At 52.3% G+C, this 19,613-nt stretch overlaps 6 protein-coding genes across 6 annotated transcripts; 2 read left to right on the forward strand and 4 right to left on the reverse strand.

Annotated features, from left to right (window-relative positions):
- Positions 1-1,133: 1,133 nt before the first annotated feature.
- COCVIDRAFT_16561 (hypothetical protein) lies at positions 1,134-3,577 on the reverse strand (the record flags this gene model as incomplete). The annotated part of the gene is made up of 5 exons (XM_014700431.1): positions 1,134-1,343; positions 1,424-2,011; positions 2,062-2,201; positions 2,251-3,033; positions 3,100-3,577. 5 exons carry the CDS (start codon positions 3,575-3,577, stop codon positions 1,134-1,136), a joined length of 2,199 nt encoding a protein of 732 aa, XP_014555917.1.
- Positions 3,578-4,233: 656 nt separating this feature from the next.
- Positions 4,234-6,688, reverse strand: COCVIDRAFT_27202 (hypothetical protein; the record flags this gene model as incomplete). Its single annotated transcript, XM_014700461.1, has 2 exons — positions 4,234-6,552; positions 6,614-6,688. 2 exons carry the CDS (start codon positions 6,686-6,688, stop codon positions 4,234-4,236), a joined length of 2,394 nt encoding a protein of 797 aa, XP_014555947.1.
- A 2,743-nt stretch (positions 6,689-9,431) lies between these two features.
- COCVIDRAFT_101117 (hypothetical protein) lies at positions 9,432-11,384 on the forward strand (the record flags this gene model as incomplete). Its single annotated transcript, XM_014700462.1, has 1 exon — positions 9,432-11,384. The coding sequence occupies one exon, from the start codon at positions 9,432-9,434 to the stop codon at positions 11,382-11,384; it is 1,953 nt and encodes a 650-aa protein (XP_014555948.1).
- Positions 11,385-11,676: 292 nt separating this feature from the next.
- On the reverse strand, positions 11,677-12,269 carry COCVIDRAFT_16564 (hypothetical protein; the record flags this gene model as incomplete). The annotated part of the gene is made up of 2 exons (XM_014700432.1): positions 11,677-12,188; positions 12,239-12,269. 2 exons carry the CDS (start codon positions 12,267-12,269, stop codon positions 11,677-11,679), a joined length of 543 nt encoding a protein of 180 aa, XP_014555918.1.
- A 629-nt stretch (positions 12,270-12,898) lies between these two features.
- COCVIDRAFT_16565 (hypothetical protein) lies at positions 12,899-15,157 on the forward strand (the record flags this gene model as incomplete). The annotated part of the gene is made up of 1 exon (XM_014700433.1): positions 12,899-15,157. One exon carries the CDS (start codon positions 12,899-12,901, stop codon positions 15,155-15,157), a length of 2,259 nt encoding a protein of 752 aa, XP_014555919.1.
- A 548-nt stretch (positions 15,158-15,705) lies between these two features.
- Positions 15,706-19,547, reverse strand: COCVIDRAFT_101115 (hypothetical protein; the record flags this gene model as incomplete). The annotated part of the gene is made up of 2 exons (XM_014700463.1): positions 15,706-19,448; positions 19,499-19,547. The coding sequence occupies 2 exons, from the start codon at positions 19,545-19,547 to the stop codon at positions 15,706-15,708; spliced, it is 3,792 nt and encodes a 1,263-aa protein (XP_014555949.1).
- Positions 19,548-19,613: the final 66 nt, after the last annotated feature.

A 19,613-nucleotide genomic window follows, 5' to 3' on the forward strand; every position in this document is an offset into this window, starting at 1 on the left:
TTACCCTTTATTCAAACGGAAATCGAACCGGAGTAGGGGCGGCGCACAAACTTGACGAGATGATTACTTGACGATACGAAATGGCCACCTCGGGACCCCCGGATCTTTTCTTTTCTTTTTCACTTGCAACTACGGGAAAAAAGAAGAAGAGGGGTGGATGGATTTAGCATGGGGGGGACGCGAGGCAAGATAGGAAACAAGAGCTGAAAATGATAGCTTTTTTTTACTTGCTATGTGTGTGTCGAGGGAAGGCGACGAAACGGCGGTTTCTGACAATGGAAACTTGATGTTTTGACTTTCTCTCTCTCCCTCTCCATCTCTCTCTGTGTGTGCTGTGTCGGACATGTTTCTTCCTTGCATGCATGTGCTCTCCGGTTCTTTGCATAACCGACAATCCAAATACTCAATCCGCAAGCTTTACTCTTTGAACTTGTTGTGCTAGTACAACTAACAAGACAAGAACGGCCTTGTAACACATCTAGTCCATTCAAACACACCCAAGCGGACACACAATCCAATTTATACCCACTAACAAGATAAGTAGACAAAGGACCTGAATTATGCCATTCCAAAAGAAAAAAAAATGCAAATGACCAATATGGAGAGAGTGGGAAAGCGAACTAACTACGTACTAGTCGGTGCTGAAGAGAGATGACATATATGCATATATAACAAAGAAAGAAAAAAAAGAGAGAGAGAAACAATGTACAAATTTGCGAGAAAACAGAGAGAGAGAGAGAGAGAGAGAGAGAGAGAGAGAGAGAGAGAGAGAGAGAAACCGTAGCATAGGAAACGTGGGTCCTAATTCCCCCTTCTCTTTCTCTTTCATTGTGGTATCAAACAAGTCCAAGTACACGTGTAAACCCCCTCGCCTCCATCTCACTCTCGCTCTCGACCGTTCGCTCGCTCGCTGTCCTCATTACTTGCTTCACAGACAACACTCCTCCCTATAAAAGCAAAAAGGCAAAAAAAAGACAACCGTTCATCCTTGTACCTCATTCTCTGTCTCATATATCTCGTGTATCCCATTTCACCCAGCTGTATTCACCCAACTTGACATGCTTCTCTTACTAGACAAACAACAACAACAGACAGACAGACAGGAAAAAGTGAGGAGCCCTTTTTTATGGACTCTACTCAGCCGAAGGCATACTCTCCACCTCTTCACTAAGCGCACGCCAGTTATCCGCCTGGAGTTCAGCATACTTGACTCGTTCCTGCGCCCACTCCTGGTGGAGACGACTAATGTGGTATTGGGATTTCTGGAAGAAGAGGAGTTCGTCGCGGATGCATTCGCGGATGAAGACGCCGCGGGCGTGTTGTTGGACAATAGATTCCTTGTCCTAAACATCAAAGTTAGCCCCTTTTCGTACTTACAACAAACTTTAGACGTGATAAGGAGAGAGAGAGGAAAATAACAAACCTTGAAAATGGCCTCTTCGACTTTTTCCGCCTCGCCGGGCTTGGCATCGGGTTTGTTGCGGATATTGTTGAGTTTGGCCTCATTGCTAACGATTCGGCGTTCCAGTTGGGGAATGTTGTCTTTGGCGTACTTGTCTCGTCGGTCAAACATGTCTCTTACGCTGACGAGGGTGTCTCTTTGGCGCTTGAGGTCTTCCAAGACGCCTTCTTCCCAGCCTCTTGCTTCGTCTTCGAGTAGCTGTTTACTCGAATCGAGATGCCGTGCTGTAGCGCTTAGACCTTCGTTCAGTAAGGGTACGTCGTTGGTATCCACAGCATATGTGTCGTGACTTGCTTCTGTCAGGCCGCTGAGTGCCGAAGAGAAGCGCAGGTACTCGGCTGCCATGCCTTCATTTCGGCGGCAGAGGCGTTCCATCATGCTGCAAAGCGCAATGTAAGATTCAGCGCTACGTCGTACGCCTGACCTAACCGTGTCGAAGAGTTCAGGCAGAGTCTTTGGTAGGGAATCTTCGAGATCCGGAGGAAGGGGTTTGCCGGTGAACTCTTCCTGTACAGAGAGATTGGCTTGCTTACGCCATACCGCAAGTTCCTGCTTCTCGTCAGTACAATCTAGATCATGTTGGTGCTAGTTTAACCTACCGTAGGCACAGTCAGGAACATGACAACCAATTGTTCTTGGTTGAGGACCGGATGGCGCACAAGGGCATTTGTGAATCGTGCCAGACCCTTTCTTCGCTTCTCGAGGAAGGTGGCATCGGCGGCTATTGGGTTGCCGTTGACTAAGAACTCTCAATATTCATGAAGACAATGGGAAGGGAGACAACTTACTGCCAACCCTCTTTGGGGGCAACAATGGCAATTGTCGGAATGGATACCGCTTGTGCAAGCAGTCTAATAACCAGACGAAATCGCTGTATCGACGGACGACCTTTGTTGTGCGCCGCGAGCTGGCCACTTCATAGTTGCGGTGCTGGAACATGAAGACGCCCTCTTTCTCCGAGAGGGCAGTGATGGTGATTACTTCGTCGTTTCCAGACGCGCCGGGCAATCGACCAATTGACGTACCCAGCTCCGGTGGCGCATTAGATGCGCCTTCTCGACGCGTAGGAGCGCCAAAGCCTCCATCTCCCATAGTCGGGGCAGCATAGGGTTGGTTTGCACCACCATTGTATCCTCCCCAACCACCTTCGCTGCCCAAAGAGCTGGGCTGGACAGGTTGGGGATTTGCCGACTCGGTGGTCGAGTGGGTGGTGAACTGGCTGGTGGTGCGGCCTCTGGTGTGAATGCTGGAGCCGTTGGTCTGGTGTTGTATAGTGGTGTAGTTGGCGTGGCTATGGCCTCTGTGCAGGTCAGGGCTGCCCCACGGATCCGCCTCCGGGTCTCCGAAAGATTGCTTGCGCATGGGCGCACTTGACTTGTTTGCAGCAGGCGATTGTTGTTGCTGGGTCGGCTGGCGCTGAGGAGCTGGAGGGGTTGGGGGATGGGGGTCCTGCGGTGGTGGTGGAGGAGGAGCAGTGGATGCAGAGGTCGATGCAGAGGCAGGAGCGGGAGCAGGCGACGAGTCGCGGGCCTTTGCGGATTGAGGAAGGGATACAGTGGGTACGGGGAGATCTGGCACTGGGTCAGTACTGGTGGGCTGCAGGCGTATGCACGGCGACGATTCCTGCTAACACTCACTCCGTTTTCTCTCGTCGACGCTGTCGAGGGTGATGTCCTCGTGCTCCTGGGCCAGCCCAATCAAGGCAAAGACAACATTGAACTCGTTTCTCCCCAGCTCGGCGCTTCCACCGGCGGGCAGCACAATCTCGAGAATCTTGGATTGGGCGTGGGTGGGAATGCCACTGTTTATCAGCAACTGCTTCACACCCTCAGGACTGACGCCGTTGCCGTGGCCATGGCCGGCGTCGAGCAGGGCGTCGAATGCATCAATATACGAGTCGGGCACGTCTGTGGGCGGGAGCAGCGACCTCACGAGCGCCTCGCGGCCAGCTTTCTTGGGCGTGGGGAATGCCCAGGGCGAGTCGTTGTCACCGAGGTCGTCTGCAAACAAGCTGTTGCCCGGCCTGCCCGCGGGCTTGGGATCGTCATCGAAGAGCGACGACGATTGTCCTGGGCGCGGCGGCGTGTTGCTGTCATCGTCGCCAAAGAGAGACATGATGGGTCAGAGGAAGAGGCGCTGGGCGACTGTCTTCCGTCAGGCTGCGCGCGGTCGATATGAGGCGGAGGCTGCTGGGTCGCAGTTTAGTTTCTATGCAGTAGCTGCAGCCGCCCACGCGCCATGATAACATGGAGCTATGATGCGGCCTTGCAAGGAACCCACGACGCCTCCACCACCCACCCCGGCCCAAGCTCTACCGAACCCCCCCAGCCTTATCGCCCTCTCTTGGCCCCCGCCTTTGCTTCATTATTCACCCATCCACTCATTCATCCATTGCCAATATAACACGTCTGCACTGGTGAAAAAAAGTCTTTGTATTGCAAGTGGCGTGCCTTTTAGCCGCTCATCCAACAACAACAACACTAGTTGCACATACACAACCTACAATATATAACAATGCGCCATTCCTCCAAAATAAATAAAGAAAAAGAGCCTGACCTCACAGTCGGCGGGTATCCAATCCCCATAACAAACACCAAATGATTCCTTTTTTGAAGTTCCCACTGCGCCGTCCTATGCCAATGCTGCGTGGTATCACCCAACCACTACTCGTCCTCCAAAATACGCCAATCCAACATAAGGGGGTATATACGTGCTATCAACATGACAAATATAAACACAAACATACAACACACCACATCTCTTCCTCACGGCTACCTTTCATGGTCCGTCCGGCTGGGCTGCCGAGGCACGCTAAAGTCAACAACCGATGTGCTTTCATCTTGTGCCAACCCCGTCGCCGGTGTAGACAATGGCTGTCGTACCTGCATTCCTAGGGTGCCACCACTGCTCTGCTGCTGTTGCTGCTGCTCATGCAGGATTCCTGGCGAGAATCGAATCCGAGGATTGCGTTGAGAACGTGGTGATGACGTCGAGAGATGCGCAATTTCACTCGAATCAGTCGCTTCTATGTCTGCGGTTGTCGCTGGCCGTCCAAGCTGGGTGCCTGCGCTGGTAAACGCTTCCTCTTGCTGAGCTTCTTGTTGTTGCTGACGGATAATGTCTGGAGACCAGGTCTGTCCACGAGGTTGTGCAGGGATAATCGTCACAGGTAGCTGCATGTCCTGTTGCAACCCATTCTTCTTTCTGGACCTTAGCTTCTCGCTTTGCTGTGCGGCAAACGTGCCGAGTCGATCTCCCAGAGCTAGTCCGTTGTAGGTGCGTGGTGGTATGTTTGCAGCCACATCGTCAACTCCAAGTGGCTCAATCACCTGGCCTCTTTGCAGCTCCCGAGGTGGTGTCTTTCCCTTCCTGCGGAAGGCATTGCCGAGTGCCTGCCACTGCCACTTGCCTTTGTTGGCAGTGATACTGGCTTCTTCAATTTCGGCACCCTTTTCGGGATCTTCCAGGTCGGCTGGTTGACTTGGTAGCGGTTTTTGTTCTTGTGGTTGCAGTTGCGGTTGTGGTTGTGGTTGTGGTTGTTGTTGCGCCTCGTAATCTGCTATCCGGCGGTCTGCGGGTGCAGGGTGGGGTAGTGGTGGTGTGTCACTGATAGGATGATAGCGTACCGTATAAACTGTTGAGTCGGCGCTGGTAGTGTCTGTCCTGCTAACGGGCGAAGAGATGACGGGTACTGGAGGTGGGGTATGTACCCGGACGTAGGAGCGCGAGCTACGGTCTGCGCGTGTTGTAGATGCTGAGCGTCGCGCAACCGGAGGTGGGGCAGGAATGTGAATAGTGCGTCTTTTGCGTGCTTCTGCTCGCGGCGATTCAGTCATCTTTCGTCCAAATTTCTGTGCAAAGGTGTTGAAACGAGCGGCATGAGCTGATGTAAAAACACCAAAACCCCCACTTGCACCTTTGTTGTCTCCTCGGTGGCCGTTTTGTTGGTTGGATTTTTCTGATTGCTGATGTTTGCGCTTCGATGGCCAGCTGTGATCGGATGGACTGTTGTCCAGCATGTCGTCTCCATCGTAAATTTCTCTTCCCAAAATTCCATCTTTTCTCTCTTCTCTTTCCAGAGCTTCAATTCTTTCAACCCATTCCCAAACAATAACACTAGCAGCGGCAGCCCCCACCCAGCGAAAGTAGTCTCCCCATCCGGCAATGGTGTAGTTTGCGATATCGGTAATGAAGAAAACGACTGGTGTTAGGATAGCAATAATGGATACAAGTGCGATGACGCTCATGTTCCACATCATCGAGTGGTAAAAAGCATATCGTCTCTTGGTAATAGCGTAGTACATGACCCAGGCGGCATAGAGCATGCTTAGCGATAGTTGGAACAGGTAACTCAGGGCGGGAATGGCAGTGTCGAAATGTGCGGGGCGGCGAGAATTCTCGTAGGGACCAAAGCTGTTGAGGCAGCTGAATAAGATGTCGAGGAGGATAAGGGCGAAACCGACCCATTTGATGATGACCTTTTCTTTGTGGCGTGGAAACAGGCGAATGAGCGTCTGCACTTGGGCAAGCCATAGGAATATGTCGGAAACAACACGCGAAACTTTGATTTCCATGCCGGCGACGACCTGGTCACGCAGCTCCATGGCATCGATGAAACCGTCCTCGTACTGGCGCTCGGCAATCTTGAAGGTGTCGGCAGTGGCGAGGGTAAGCGAAATGGCGACAGTCAGGGCTGCGGCCTTTTGCAGCCATGGGCGGCTGCCCACGCCGATGATGGAACCTCCTCCTGAAGCACCGCTAATCATGCCGCGGCGTCCCATGAGGCCTGACCGTCCAGAGGCATTGCCGACGAAGAAGGTGCGCGGCGTGATGATGAGCATGATTACGAGCATCCAAGCGATAACGGTGGCAGCGCCCGTGGCATAGGCCTGAGGGGTGATGGAGGCGTGGAAGGGGTCGCGCATGTCGGCGATGCTGGTGACGCCGCCGGTGCCATCTTCGATGGAGTTGGAGTTGCCGGGCGTGTTGGAGCAAAGGGGACGGAAGAGGGCGCTTTCGGTGAGGACGATTGTGTTGCCGGGCGAAATCTCAATGGTACCATGGGCAGGCAGTTTGTACGAGGGACAGTGCTAGGCGTGGCAGTTAGTCGCGTTGGTCGAGGCGTGTCGCGGCGGACAGCAGAGGGCTTACATAGGGCGTCGTGGCATCGGGCGCGCGACTGTCCAGGAGACGAGAGGCGGCAGGCCACGAGTCGGCCTCCCACATGCTCGATCGGGGGGCTATACTGGTCCAGCAGCAGTTGGTGACGGATGGAGGAGTCCCATGGATGTTCAGGCGAGCGGCATCGGATGTACGGGGTTGTGGAGGAGGTGGGTTCGAGAGTCGAGCGTCGCGGTTGTGGGTTAAGCGTCGAGGCCAAGTGGGAGTGGGCTGGGCGAAGCTTGAGGGCACGCCGGCGGCCTGGTGGCACCTGCCGTTCCAGCTTGTCTCATCTCGGCCGTGATTGGTCCCATCCCTGCAGCGCCCGGCCAACCCATTGCAGAAACAGCGCCGGCAGCCCTTTCCACCGTGGGCCCCCCAGTCGCTGGGCCTCGCTTCCCCGTCGCTGTCCTTGCCCATCGAGCCTCATCCCAGCCCTAAAACGTCGCACGAGCGCGTTGCTGGACGACATCAAACTCTGTCCGTCTAACGCTCCTGGTTGGGGCCTCTGGCGCTCCTGGGGCCCCTCCCCTTGACCCTCGACTCTCTCCCGAACACAATCACTCAGTCAGCCTCGGAACGCGCGGGCGACGGCACTGGCGACGGCGATGGCGATGGCGAGGTCAAAAGGCAAGGGCAAGGTCAAGGGCCTTTCCTACTGCCTCCGTGTCGCGCCGAATGAGCGGCTTCGGGTAGGCTGAGCGGCATCGCACACAATCGGGCCTCGCCTCGATTCTTTTCAGCATAGCCTGCCTATGCCTGTGCCCACAATACCACGCGCACCCCCCCCCCAGCTTTTTTCACCCACGCTGCAGCCACAGCCCAGCGCAGACAGATTGGCAGAAACGACGGAGGCTGCCATGTCACTGCCAGGCCATGTGCCACTGCAGGCTGTGTCCCAGCATTCGACAGCATTACAAGACGCTGGCTGCCACTGCTAAAGGCAGCCGGCGCATTCCATCTTCACGTCCGTGCGCTCACTAGCAGGTTTTACTCATGCATCATGGCATGGCGTGCTTCGACTTGACAGTCGCTCCTTCTTTCCGCGCGAGAACCTGCGACTTGGCTTGCGCACAGACGCAAACATGCAAACCGCCTCTCTCACTCCCTCACACGTACACACATATTCTTTCTCTTATACCCCTGCAACAACACTCACAACAAGATCCCACTGCCAGAGCCAAGATTTATAAGACGATGCTTGCATACTACTTGTTCAAGCCGAGTGTGCTGCCGTCAACCTACGAGCGTGCGATTTCTCTCTGACCTCCGAAACCTTACTATCCCCCTCATCTTCCATTCCTTGTTTAACCACCGCATTCTGACTTTGAGAGCACCATGTTTCACCTTGCCTGATATGCGCCTATAGATGCGCTCCAGTATGCGACAAAGCTTCAACACCGACCGTGTGTTGGCCACGAATGCCTAGAACTTGATTCCTTCCGAAGCTGTCTCTCGGTCGATCGATAAAGCCGGAAAACCCAGGCCAAGCGGGCTAGTCCACCAAAACGACCAATCTTCACAACAGGATATCAGCAGCACCATAATATTATTTTAAGAGAAAATTAGAGCCAGTGATCGCGCTTACTCTATAAGTATTATACTTACGCGTATAATAACTAAAATAATATCAGTCGTGCTGCAGCAGGAGCAGCGTTTCTAAGCGGGCTTCATACCGTTGGTGTTAGGCAATTTTGTTTCCGGCTTTCCCGATCGACCGAGAGGCTGTTACAATGTATTCGGCGACTACTCTTGTATACTCCGTTACATATGCATATAATTCCCCGAGTCACATGGCGCCCTATAATCTTTCTAGTCTCTTTACTACTCAATGCAGATGGTGCCCAGGTACCGTGAACAGCTCAGTAGTAGTGTCGGCCCTTGCCGCTTACCATACCGACTTCTGGTAAGACTCGCCCTACTAGCTTGCATTCCAAATTGAATTTCTATGCGCCTTGCACGGAAGCTGCCGCATCGGCGATCGAGTAATCTGTGTACATTGCGTAGACCATGTCATCTGGCCAATCCTGTCCTCTCGTTCATTTGCTCTCCTATTTCTAAGGTCTGTTTGGCAAACCACTGCTGGGATATCCGTGGAATCTAACTGCGAGCTTACCAAGTTCCACCTTTCAGCACTGTTTAATGCAACCATTTTTGGACATCGACGCGTCCCAGAGTGGCACCATATTCCCTGCGGTAATATGTTCTAACTGCGGTGAGATCGTAATTGATATCGGCATCCATCGTTTAGGAAATCTTACACAGACTATTTGCGCCGTGCAGATGTACAAAAAGCAGCAAACGACAAAGGCCCGTCTAGATATTAGATGCTTGCACTTGCAACAAAGCAGAAGGTGCATACCTCTAGTGCCAAACCCTATCTCTTTTCTGTTGTCAATCGAGATCTTAGACAACAACCATGACACACATGTACAGAGAAAATATTGTAACAGCAAAGATGGCGGTCTATGAGAAAAATAACGTGACTGAGTGTTTGTGGATGATGACGTTACTGCACGTGCTCGCGCGCCTCGCTGGACCCTTGCAATCCTTCTACACACTTTCGCCCCACTCATCGAAGAATCGCACTGTGCCTCCTTGCACATCTAATTGCTATCCAGAGCAACCGAAAATGTACATCTAAATCTACACAGGCTGCAGATCATTCGAAGAAAGTCACAAAGCTTCCAGCACTGTAGCACTGTTTGCGCAACGCGCATACTTAACGCGACAGCGACGCGCACAGCAGAATCTGCGAGTCAACAGTGAGGGACAAGCAGTAAAGTAAATTCAAAAGGATCTGTTCAGGATGGCGCGCAAGAAAGCTCGGGACAACAAGCGGCAGACCAAAATCAATTTCTCGCCTGCTTCCCAAACATCGCGTGCAACTAGATCCTCCGCAACACCCATGGCTGGCGCGTCCCAGAAGCCACAAAAGCCGACAAAAGGTAGCGCCAGTCGGGCATCAAAGAAGACATATCAGGATTCAACAAGCGAGGATGAGTTGGCACAAGAGACAGAGAGAGGCTTGCGCATAGGCATGTTCAATGATCGAAACAATCACGCAAGTGGCTCCTCAAGCTCAGAAGAGGAGCAGCCAGTCGAGAAGCAGCCCAAGTCAAAGTCTAAAAAGCGGCGACGTGAGGCGACATCAAGCGAATCTGAAGGCGAGGCAACTGTTGTAGTGATACCACGCAAACGTCAACGGCACGGTATCAAAGTTGAAATCGAGAGCTCAGAAGAAGACAGGAAGAGAAAGAAAAAGAAGAAGCAAGCCAAGTCAGAACCTGCACCACGCAGCGCTCGAAGAGGGGTTGCTAGAAAGGCTTCTACTCCAAACGAAGAGGAAGAGGAAGAAGAGGAGGAACAAAACAAGCATACCCCGCCTCGCAGTGTCAGGCGCAAGCTTAAGAGACGAAGACCCATGTCTGATGATGATGATGAGGACGAAGACGAAGATGAGACACACGGAGCCAACAAAGACTCTGCCTCAGATATGGAAGAGTCGGACTGTGCTGATGATACGGGGGATAACGAAGAGCAAGAAGAACTTAAAGAAGACCTTGCATTTCTACGATCATCTCCAGTTGCAGACAGTCGTAGGTCAACAAGCACAACGCTAAAGAACAAGCGACAAGAAGCTCTGGAAGCCCTGAAGAGACGAAGAGCTGGCACAACCGAGGCTTCGTCTTCAGCAACACCTGTGCGGCGAAAGACAGTTGTCATAGATTCCGAGTCCGACTCCGATTCAGAACTTGAGATTATCAAGGAGGAGGAGGAGGATAGCGACGTAGAGGCTTCGGACCAAGACGACAGCGAGGATGAGCAGGAGACCAATGCCTTTGATATGTTTCAAGAAGATCAAGACGATGAGCAATTTATCGACGATACAGAGAATATTATTGGAGAACCCGCAGCAAATGACGACTTGGACGAGCTGCGACTAACCTTGAGCCTCTCTCGAGCAAAGACAAAGGACCTGTTCAGACATGCCGTCGAGTGGATGGTCATGAAAAAGATCCACCCCGGTTTCGAGTCAACTAAAAACATCTATACGGTGACTTTCCGGAAACTTGATGACGAAGTCAAAGGCCTCGCAGGATCAAAGTACACATCAGCAGCCTGGACTTCCGACTTTACGCGCGCTATCCGCGCACGACCAGACCTGATGATTAACGACCTCAGCGCCAGCGCAAGAGCCGCAATGTCTCCCCACTGCGAAGCCTGCAACCGCACCAACCACACCGCAAGCTCCGAGCTCCTCTTCCAAGGCGCGCCGTACAACCCAGACACCCTCGAACCCCTCTCCTCCAACTCCGACTACGACTCTGACTCTGACTCTGACTCCGATTCCTCCACCTCCTCTGCCCTCTCCTCCGACTCGGAAACCCTCCCCAACGGTGGAAAACCAACCTACAACTACCAAAAAGAGCGTATCCCCCCAGAATCTCACCGCTTCCCCGTCGGCTCAACCTGCAAAGCCAACGCCCAAGTCGCACACACTTTGTACCACTGGCGCTACCATCTCTACCAGTGGGTTAAAGATTACCTCAAAGCAGAGGGTCATTTCACAGAGAAGAAGTTAGTAAAGAGGGAGGGCTGGAGCGATCGCAAGAGAGCTAAGGCTGCGGCTAAGATTGTGAAACGTATGGAGGATAAGGGCCAGATTCGCGAGTTGTATCATTCGTATAAGAATCAAATTACTGCGGCTGTTGAGGCGGATAATCGGTTTGAGAATGGGTGGGGGAGACGTGGGAGGTAAAGGGTATGTTTTTTTGGGGGGTATTTGTGGATATATTCAATTGGCGCAGTGGTTTTGCTTGTGTATAAAAGTTAGGGGGTTGTTTAGTGTATTTGAATATTGCTTCAAAACAAGGAGAGATACTTGGTTGATTACCCTGGAGAACGAGAATGCCGGTTGTGCAATATGTATGTGAAGAATAAGAACAAGAAAAAAAAGAGGAGCACATGTATTCATTTCCTTTCTGGGTATCGTACTTTTTTGTCATCATAACGTTGACTTCCCCCCCCCCCCCCCCAAAAAAAAAAGCCGCTTACAACATCTCATCCACCTCCTCAGGTACCGCTGCACTCTGCGCTGTCGCAACATCCACGTCCTTGGTATCACCCGCCTCATCCATATCCTCATCCCCACCCCACTCCCTCTCCCCCCTCTTCGCCTCCACATCCCCATCCCCCACTACACTCTTCCTCCCCTTCTTGCCCCCCTCCCCATTAATATCCTCCCACCCCTTCGCCCTCTCCGTCACCTTCCTGCCCTTACCGAGACTCTTCAACCGCTTACTCGCCAATTTATCCATATTCTCCTCCGCACGTTCAAGTCCCTTTTGGTGGCGCAGCCGCTGCGCACGCGTCATGTTTGAGGTTTTTTTCTGGCGCTTTTGGATGCCGGCGTCTTTGGCGGCGAGGGCGTGCGGGTTTAGGGTGGAGGGGCGCGAGGGCGAGGTTGAGTCTCGGGTTGTGTGGGTGGGTGGTTGGGCAGAGAGGGGGAGGGAGAGGGAGGGGGAGGTTGCGCGGCGGGCGGCGCGGGAGTGGATTGTGACTTCTGTTTGAGAGGTTAGTGGTAATTTAAGGATGGGTGTTGGGAGGACTAACGGCGCTTCTTGACTTTTGCGGTTTTGGCCATTGTGTATGTTGGGGGGTTTTTTTTGTTGCGGCGATTGCGCGGGAGTTGTTTGATGTGGTAATCTTCTTTTTTTCTTTTGTTTCACAAAAGTACTCGACCTATCTTGGTCTATATGGGTGATCGAAGAAAATTTACTACTTTCGAGTCCCACGCGAAAAGATTTACAACGTGTGTTTTGAAATGTCGTGAAATCGGAAGTCGCAAATCTACAAAAGTTCCCCCACTAGCTCGTTCGAGGACCGAAATTCCGGATCCACTTCGGCCGCTAGTTGCATGTCCGCACCTTCTTCAGTAGCCGCAAAGTCCTTGCCCTGCGAACATTCACGCCAACCCTCCGCCACCCACCGCTGCCGCCCATCGTCCTTCGACCGTCGTCCGCGTACGCTCGTCTCTCCCATGTCGCAGACAAACACACCACCGCGTTTGCTCTGTTCGACACCGTCCATGCGCTGGCCTGAGGGCTGAAAGACTGGAACCCTTTCCCACTTTGCGCCTTCACTGATTTATCATCATTCACCAACCTTCGCTCCCGTTCGCCCACCCGCTTTTTTCTTCCAACACAAAAAACAGCGTTGTGGTCTCTTGCACGTTTCAGCTTTATTTTTTCTACAACAGCCCCCCTACGAGCTATGAGCTACGGCGAATACCCCGAACTTGACGCCTATCAACAGCGCTGGAACACATCCGACTCGCATTCCACTACCACATCCATTTTCCTGGGCACTATCATAGGTGCATACTTTCTCCTCAGAGCTCTCGACTATCTAGGCTTTCCTGTCGGTTTCTACGTACGCCGGTTTCTCAGGATGGCTACCAACGTTTTGCGCTCACGGGCGTCTTCGATCGGCTCCGCGTCTGGATCGGAATCCGACGATGCAGCGGCGCAGGGTGGAGGCATGTTTGGTAGCCTCTTTGGCATGAGCCCCGGGAACTTACTCTCAAAAGGCGTCAGAGGCGTCGCGAGCGCTCTTTCCATGGGTTCCGGTGATGTCCCGCCTGGCTTGGGCAACATCAGCAACTCTTGTTACCAGAACAGCGTCATCCAAGGCCTTGCTTCGCTTCCTTCGCTGCGCGACCATCTCGCCAAAACCACATCCGAGCATCCCTCGCTCTCACCGGAAAGCACCAATGGCGCGCTGTTCGAGATAATCACAAAACTCAACGATCCAGAGAACAAGGGGCAACATTTCTGGATACGCGGCAAGCTCAAGTCGATGAGTACGTTTGAACAGCAAGATGCGCAAGAGTATTATAGCAAGATATTGGATGCGCTAGATGAAGAGGTCAAGAAGACTGCGAGCAGTAAGAGGCGATCCTCGGTCTCCTGGCTGGAAGTCACAAAGATTCTCAGTGACTCACCAAATACAGATGAAAAGACACAGGAAGGAGAGAAGGGCGATTCAGAGAAGCCAGCCGTACAGGCTCCCGCAAACCCTCTTGAGGGCCGCCTCGCACAGCGCGTCGGTTGTACATCCTGCGGCTACTCGGAAGGTCTCACACTTATCCCCTTCAACTGCATCACCGTCTCTCTGGGAAAGAACCACGGTTACGATATCCGCGAATGTCTTGACGAATATACGAATTTGGAGTTCATCGACGGTGTCGAGTGCGCAAAGTGTACATTACTTAAGCTACAGAAGACTCTAACTCCTCTTGTGTCTAAGAAGCCAGAATCGCCATTGAAGGCAAGACTCGACGCCGTGCAGGAGGCTTTGGAAAAGGAGGACTTTGAAGACAAAACACTACTCAAGACTTTGAATGTGCCCAAGAAGAACTGGGTGCAGAGTACCAAATCGAAACAGGCAGTTGTCGCGCGAGCACCCCAGGCATTGGTACTTCACGTCAACCGTAGTAGCTTCAATGAGTATACTGGTATGCCGTTCAAGAACACTGCTGGTGTGTCATACCCAAGTGTTCTGGACCTGGGCAATTGGTGCCTAGGCGGTGCACCGAAAGGCTCTGAAAAGCCTGCCACGTCTGAAGAAGAGTGGCCAAAAGATCCTAGAGAGTCCATGTTACCAAGGGGCAAGCCCATATTCGATTCCCCTTTTCAATACCGGTTGCGGGCTGCTGTCACACACTACGGCTCGCATGGTAACGGACATTATGTGTGCTACCGGTCACACCCAAAGACTATCTCCAAGCCAACCGAGAACGAGGAGGCTGATGCCTCATCGACAGATGACAAGGAGCTTGAGGATGAAAAGGAACAAGAAGAGGCGCAGGAAGAAGCTGCTGCATCCCCGTCGGAACAATGGTGGCGCTTCAGCGATGACAGTGTCTACCCTGTCTCTGAAGAAGAGGCGCATCAAGGAAATGTCTTCATGCTCTTCTACGAGCGCATTGATGAATCAACGCCTGTCCCATCTCATTCCGCCACGGAGAACGTCACGGTAGCAGAGGATGCTCCCTTACCACCAGTCGATGCCGCAGCATACGCACAAGCCTCTCCAAACGTAGAAGCCACTGCCATTGCTCTCCCAAGCGACGACGACGACGATCTTCTCCCAACCAAGTTAGCTACCAAACCGCAGCCGCCTCAACTCTCCATACCCACCACACAAGCACCCGCAGACGAGACACCATCCTCCCCATCTAGCGTTGCCACAACCACCCCAACAAAACCAAAATCATTATCACCGCCCCACCTCGACCCCGAAACAGAAGCCAGCGACGCGGATTCTGAAGACGCCCCTTCAACCCAACTCACTTCGGACTACGAATCTGAAGCTGACGCTGACGTTCCTACGCCCCCACTCAAGTCCCTACCCGTTTCCTCTTCTTCTTCTGCTAAAATCTCTCCAAATATGATGCGTACAGCGGGCAATGCATCGAATAGGGGACAGCAGCGCAAGAGACAGAGTTTGCCGCTTGTGTCTGCGACGTAGTTTGCTCGTGGCGCTAAGCGTATCAAACTCGAGTATGTACGGTAGGGGAGTACCGGGAAAGAAGAGAGGGGAGGGAAGTTTTTGTGTATGTTGATTTTGTTGGTTGGAGATTTGTTGGGGAGGGGGAAAATGGAAGAGATTGTAAAGGATTGGATGGAACGAATGGGAAATCGGTATAGGCGTTTAGGTTGCCTGTTTGCCCAGTAAGGGTCAGGTTTGGGCGGCAATTTGCTCTTTTTTTCTTTCCTTTTTTATTATCGTTTATCTTTGATTCTTCTTCTTCTTCTTCTTCTTCTTCTTCTTCTTCCGGGTGTACGGCTACATGGCAGTGTTTACGATAAAGCACATACGGTTCTTTTTTTTTGATACGTTTGAAATGAAAATATCCGATGCGTTCCTCAATCTTTTTCGTGCCTTTTGAATCCGCAGTTTGAACAACTACTATGTCATTAACGATATCTATCTACATATGATCCTATATCTACCCTAAAATACCCAACGCTCAAATCACAACCTATATACATGCATATATATGTATATATGTCGATTCATCCACCCATAACATAATCCTCGTCAACTTCAAACTCGCCATCCCTCTCGGATCCAACTAAACTAACCACCTCATCCTTCTCCTCGTCCCGCCATCCCATCCCCGCCCACGTCCGCCCCGCCGTCCTCATCACGCCTTCGAATTCGCCCAGCGCCTCAAACCACCGCTCCCGCCTCTTGCTCTCCCGCACGCCTCCTTCCAGCGCAACGCGACTCGCCCGTGTAGTTCGCGCCTTGCGCGCTGAACCCAGGCCAGCGGTAGTACCGGTGGTGGTAGTGGGACCGAGTACGTCGGACATACGGGCGCGCATCTGCTCGAGACTCTGCTCGTGGGCGACGATGCTGCGGACGTAGGGGGCGAGTTCTAGTGTTATTATACTAAAATTTCGATCGAAAGACGAAGGGGTTAGGGTGAACGAAGTGCGTTCTGGCATGAGTTGGTCGGGGGGTGCGGCGAGGCAGTCTAGTGCTGCTGCGAAGTCTGAGCGATTGAGGCAGGTTTTTGAGGCTTTGAGTTGTTCGTGGCGGAGGATGGCTTTGGCGTAGGCAGGTTCGGAGGTTGGAGAGGAGGGGTTGGGGGAGGGGGTGCAGCGGGTTTGGGAGATGAGGGGGTAAGCGCGGTGGATGAGGAGGTGGGTTTGCAGAGTCAGGGATGTAGAGAGATGGAGGAAATCGGTTGTGTGGTCGATTTGGAGGAGGGGGGCTGCGAGAGTGTAGTTTTGGCGGGATTTTTCGGGGATGGGGGGCTGGGAAGCGTCGGTGGGTTGGGTGTGGGCGGTGCTGTAGGAGGGGAGGTCTACGCGGCAGAAGATGTCTGCTGCGCTGAGAGATTCGGTGTATGCATCTAGACTGGCAAGAGCTTGCAGGCGGTGGGATGGTTCTGCGTTGTGGGCGTTGAGTATCTGTTGGCTGCTCGTCATTGGGGCTCCCCAGTCTGAAGGACTGATGCCCCAATCTGTCCACACTTCTTGCAAGAGTTCTTCTTCCTTGTCGAAGGCGGTGTTGGTGGAGGTTTCGAAGACGTTGTGCGAGAGCCAACCCATGCCGGATTGATATGTGCCCTCACTAACAACCCTCAGCGTCTGGCCATATTCATCAACGTCTTTGCCTGGCGGCCAGCGCTGATACGTCCACTCCAAGCCACCCTTTCGGTCTCCAACAGACATCTGACACCAAAAGTCAAGCTCCATGATACTAGCTCGTAGATCACAGCCTTTGGATTGGTAAAGCTCCTTCACAGCTTGTCGCGCAAGAACGTGTCCTTCCCTCCCAGCTAAAGCAAGTAGGTAATCGGTTGCGAGTTCCACAGGAGGAGGCTGAAGTCGTAATACAGCGGCAAGTGGCAAGTCATGCATCGGTATTTGTCTTTCATCGTTACAAGTGATGACAATGGGACGTTTGGAAATAGATGCAATCTTTGTGATCTGTGCCCAGAACTGCTGGTCCTCGTCAAATAGGATGTCAGCTTCCTCAATAAGAATCAAAGATTGCTTCTGAGATGTATGTGACGTTTGTGTGAGTGGAAGTGTAGCTTGAGCCGGTGATGGCGCTACCTTCTTGACTTCCTGTGTTCGTGGTTGTGGTTTTGGTTTTGGAATCGCTGCTTTGGACTTTGCTTGAAAGAAAGATGTCATAGTCCCTTGCCGGCCGCTGCTGATGTCTTTTTCAAGCGCATCTACATGCTCTTCTTCCGTATGCTCTACGGGTTGACAAGGCTCTTGGATCGATGCTGCGTTGCGTTTGTGGTTCACTAGATGGTTTCCGGTCATGTCGCCAACTTTGTCCTGGATATCTTTGCCCGAGCGGCGCATTCCGGCATGGATCTCGAAGACTTCAAACCCCATCTCTTTAGCCACTGCATGAACAGTTGCACTTTTGCCACACCCGTGAGGCCCGCTGATGAGTATGACATTCTTATCACGCGTCCACTGAGGCCGTCTGAAAGAGCCTGGCTCCATGTAGCTTCTCCCCTCTACATGAGGCAGCATCACCATGTCTTCTTCCTCCTCCTCTTCATCGTCTGGCACAATAAAGTCGTCAAAAGCCTTCTTGCGTTTCTTCCGGGGTGGCTGCTTCACTTCTACTGTAGCAGTGGTTTTTGATGCACCACCTACAGTCATGACTGTTAGACTTTGCAACCAATCTTTGAGCACTACTGCATCTGTGCCTGTCTGTAGCACATGGGCTGAAGACTTTGGGGCATACTTTTGGGCCCAAGATTGGACCTCACACTTTCCTTGATCAAAGGGCGTAAGATTGTACTCAATTTCTCTGAGGAGATCAACAACGGCTGTATGGAATGATTGCGGTTGCCCGACAGTAGCTAAAGAGGGTGATCTAGCCAGCAGCTGCTCATGTACTCTACGCTTAATATTGGGGCCTGTGGTCAGTAGACGTGCTGGAAGTCGGACATCTTGAGGAGGCGCAAACTCGGTCGTACGATCTTTGTTTCTCCGGCTTTGGTCCTTGGAAAGATCCTGTGCAAGTCTTGCAATCATATCTTCGTGTTCCGGAAGGGTTACAACAGCATTCTTCATCTTTCGTGGCCTCAATGCTAGTTGCACGCAAGTGGAATTATCCAGGCGCATTGGTGAGTTTGTCGATTCCATATTACGAACATGCACATTCTCGCTAGTCGGCCATGAGGGCTCGTTGAGGCCAGATTGCTTGCCAGCTTTGCTTGTTTGTAGTCCCCTATTATAGAATGAGGTGGGCTCTGGTGATTCCTCTCTACGAGTCTCGGCACGCAACTTTCCTGGAGTGACCGCACTTTTCCTGGGAGTTGCGGCGGGGAGCTCTGTGACGACCTTGACTGGAGGGGCGTCCTTCTGAGCCTTGCCAAGAAAGAAAGGATGCGTTATTTTCGACGGCGCAGCTGGTTTCGGCTGTGCGTTCTTCTGAGATGCTTCGCGTTTAGTCGATTTCCTCTTTGCACTCAGGATCTCTTCGATCTTCTGGCCAATGGCAGATCGGCTCGCTGGGTCTGTGCCATATTTGATAACCGTCACTGTAGGAAGGACTTTAGCCTGCTTGGGCTTCCGGCCTCTTCTCTTCTTTGGAGGCGATGTCGGATCTACTGCTGATTTTGGTGGGCTGGAGACAAGTCTACCGCTTTTGGTGATCTTGATCTGCTTCTTTGGTGTCACGTTCTTTGGCTCGTCCAGTGCGGGTTCAGAAGGAACGGCGACGGACTCCGGGTAAGTTGAAAGTGAGGGCGTACTGGGTGTGGTAGATGTGGTAGAGTGTTCCTTCTGGTCATATTCGATCACTTCGGGCACACCAGTCATAGTCACGTCGGTAAGCACATGGGTGTTTGGCCGTGAATCCAAGTCTGCTGGTCCATCTACTTGTACCTGTAATTGTTGGTGCCAGTCCAGAGAAGGCGGTTCAACTTGTGTCAAGGCTGATGAATTGAGCAAGGGCTCTGGGGATTGCGTCTTCTGCCTTTTTCTTCGATCGTGGTTGGGATCTACCTCCAAGGAAGTTTCGACAGAGTCGCTTATACCATCCACAATATCCCCATTTGTTTCCTGTGCTAATGGAGGCCGAGTGAAGCGATCCAGAGATGCCTGGTTCTTCAAGTGAGATACAAAGTTTTTCTCTTTTATTCCGTCATTGGTTGGCGCCCTCTTCTTGCAACCTTTACTAGGCTTGGAGTCTATATTCGTGGATTCGGGGGCGTCTTGGGCATTGTTCGCTGAGGCAATATTCTTGGGTTGTGAAGGATCTGGTACCTGACCGTCTATGTGAAGAATAAGCATTTGATTGTCCACCATCTGTCCAGGAACGTACTAGGGGGCTTAGAAAAGAATGGATGTACGGTCTTTGCCTCCAGATTCATTGCAGGTTGTACTGCGGAGAAGGCCATGTACACGTTCAGAGACTACCAGAGCATTCGTAACATCGG

This window comes from Bipolaris victoriae (assembly GCF_000527765.1).
Source record: "Bipolaris victoriae FI3 unplaced genomic scaffold scaffold_49, whole genome shotgun sequence".
Lineage (NCBI taxonomy): Eukaryota > Fungi > Ascomycota > Dothideomycetes > Pleosporales > Pleosporaceae > Bipolaris > Bipolaris victoriae.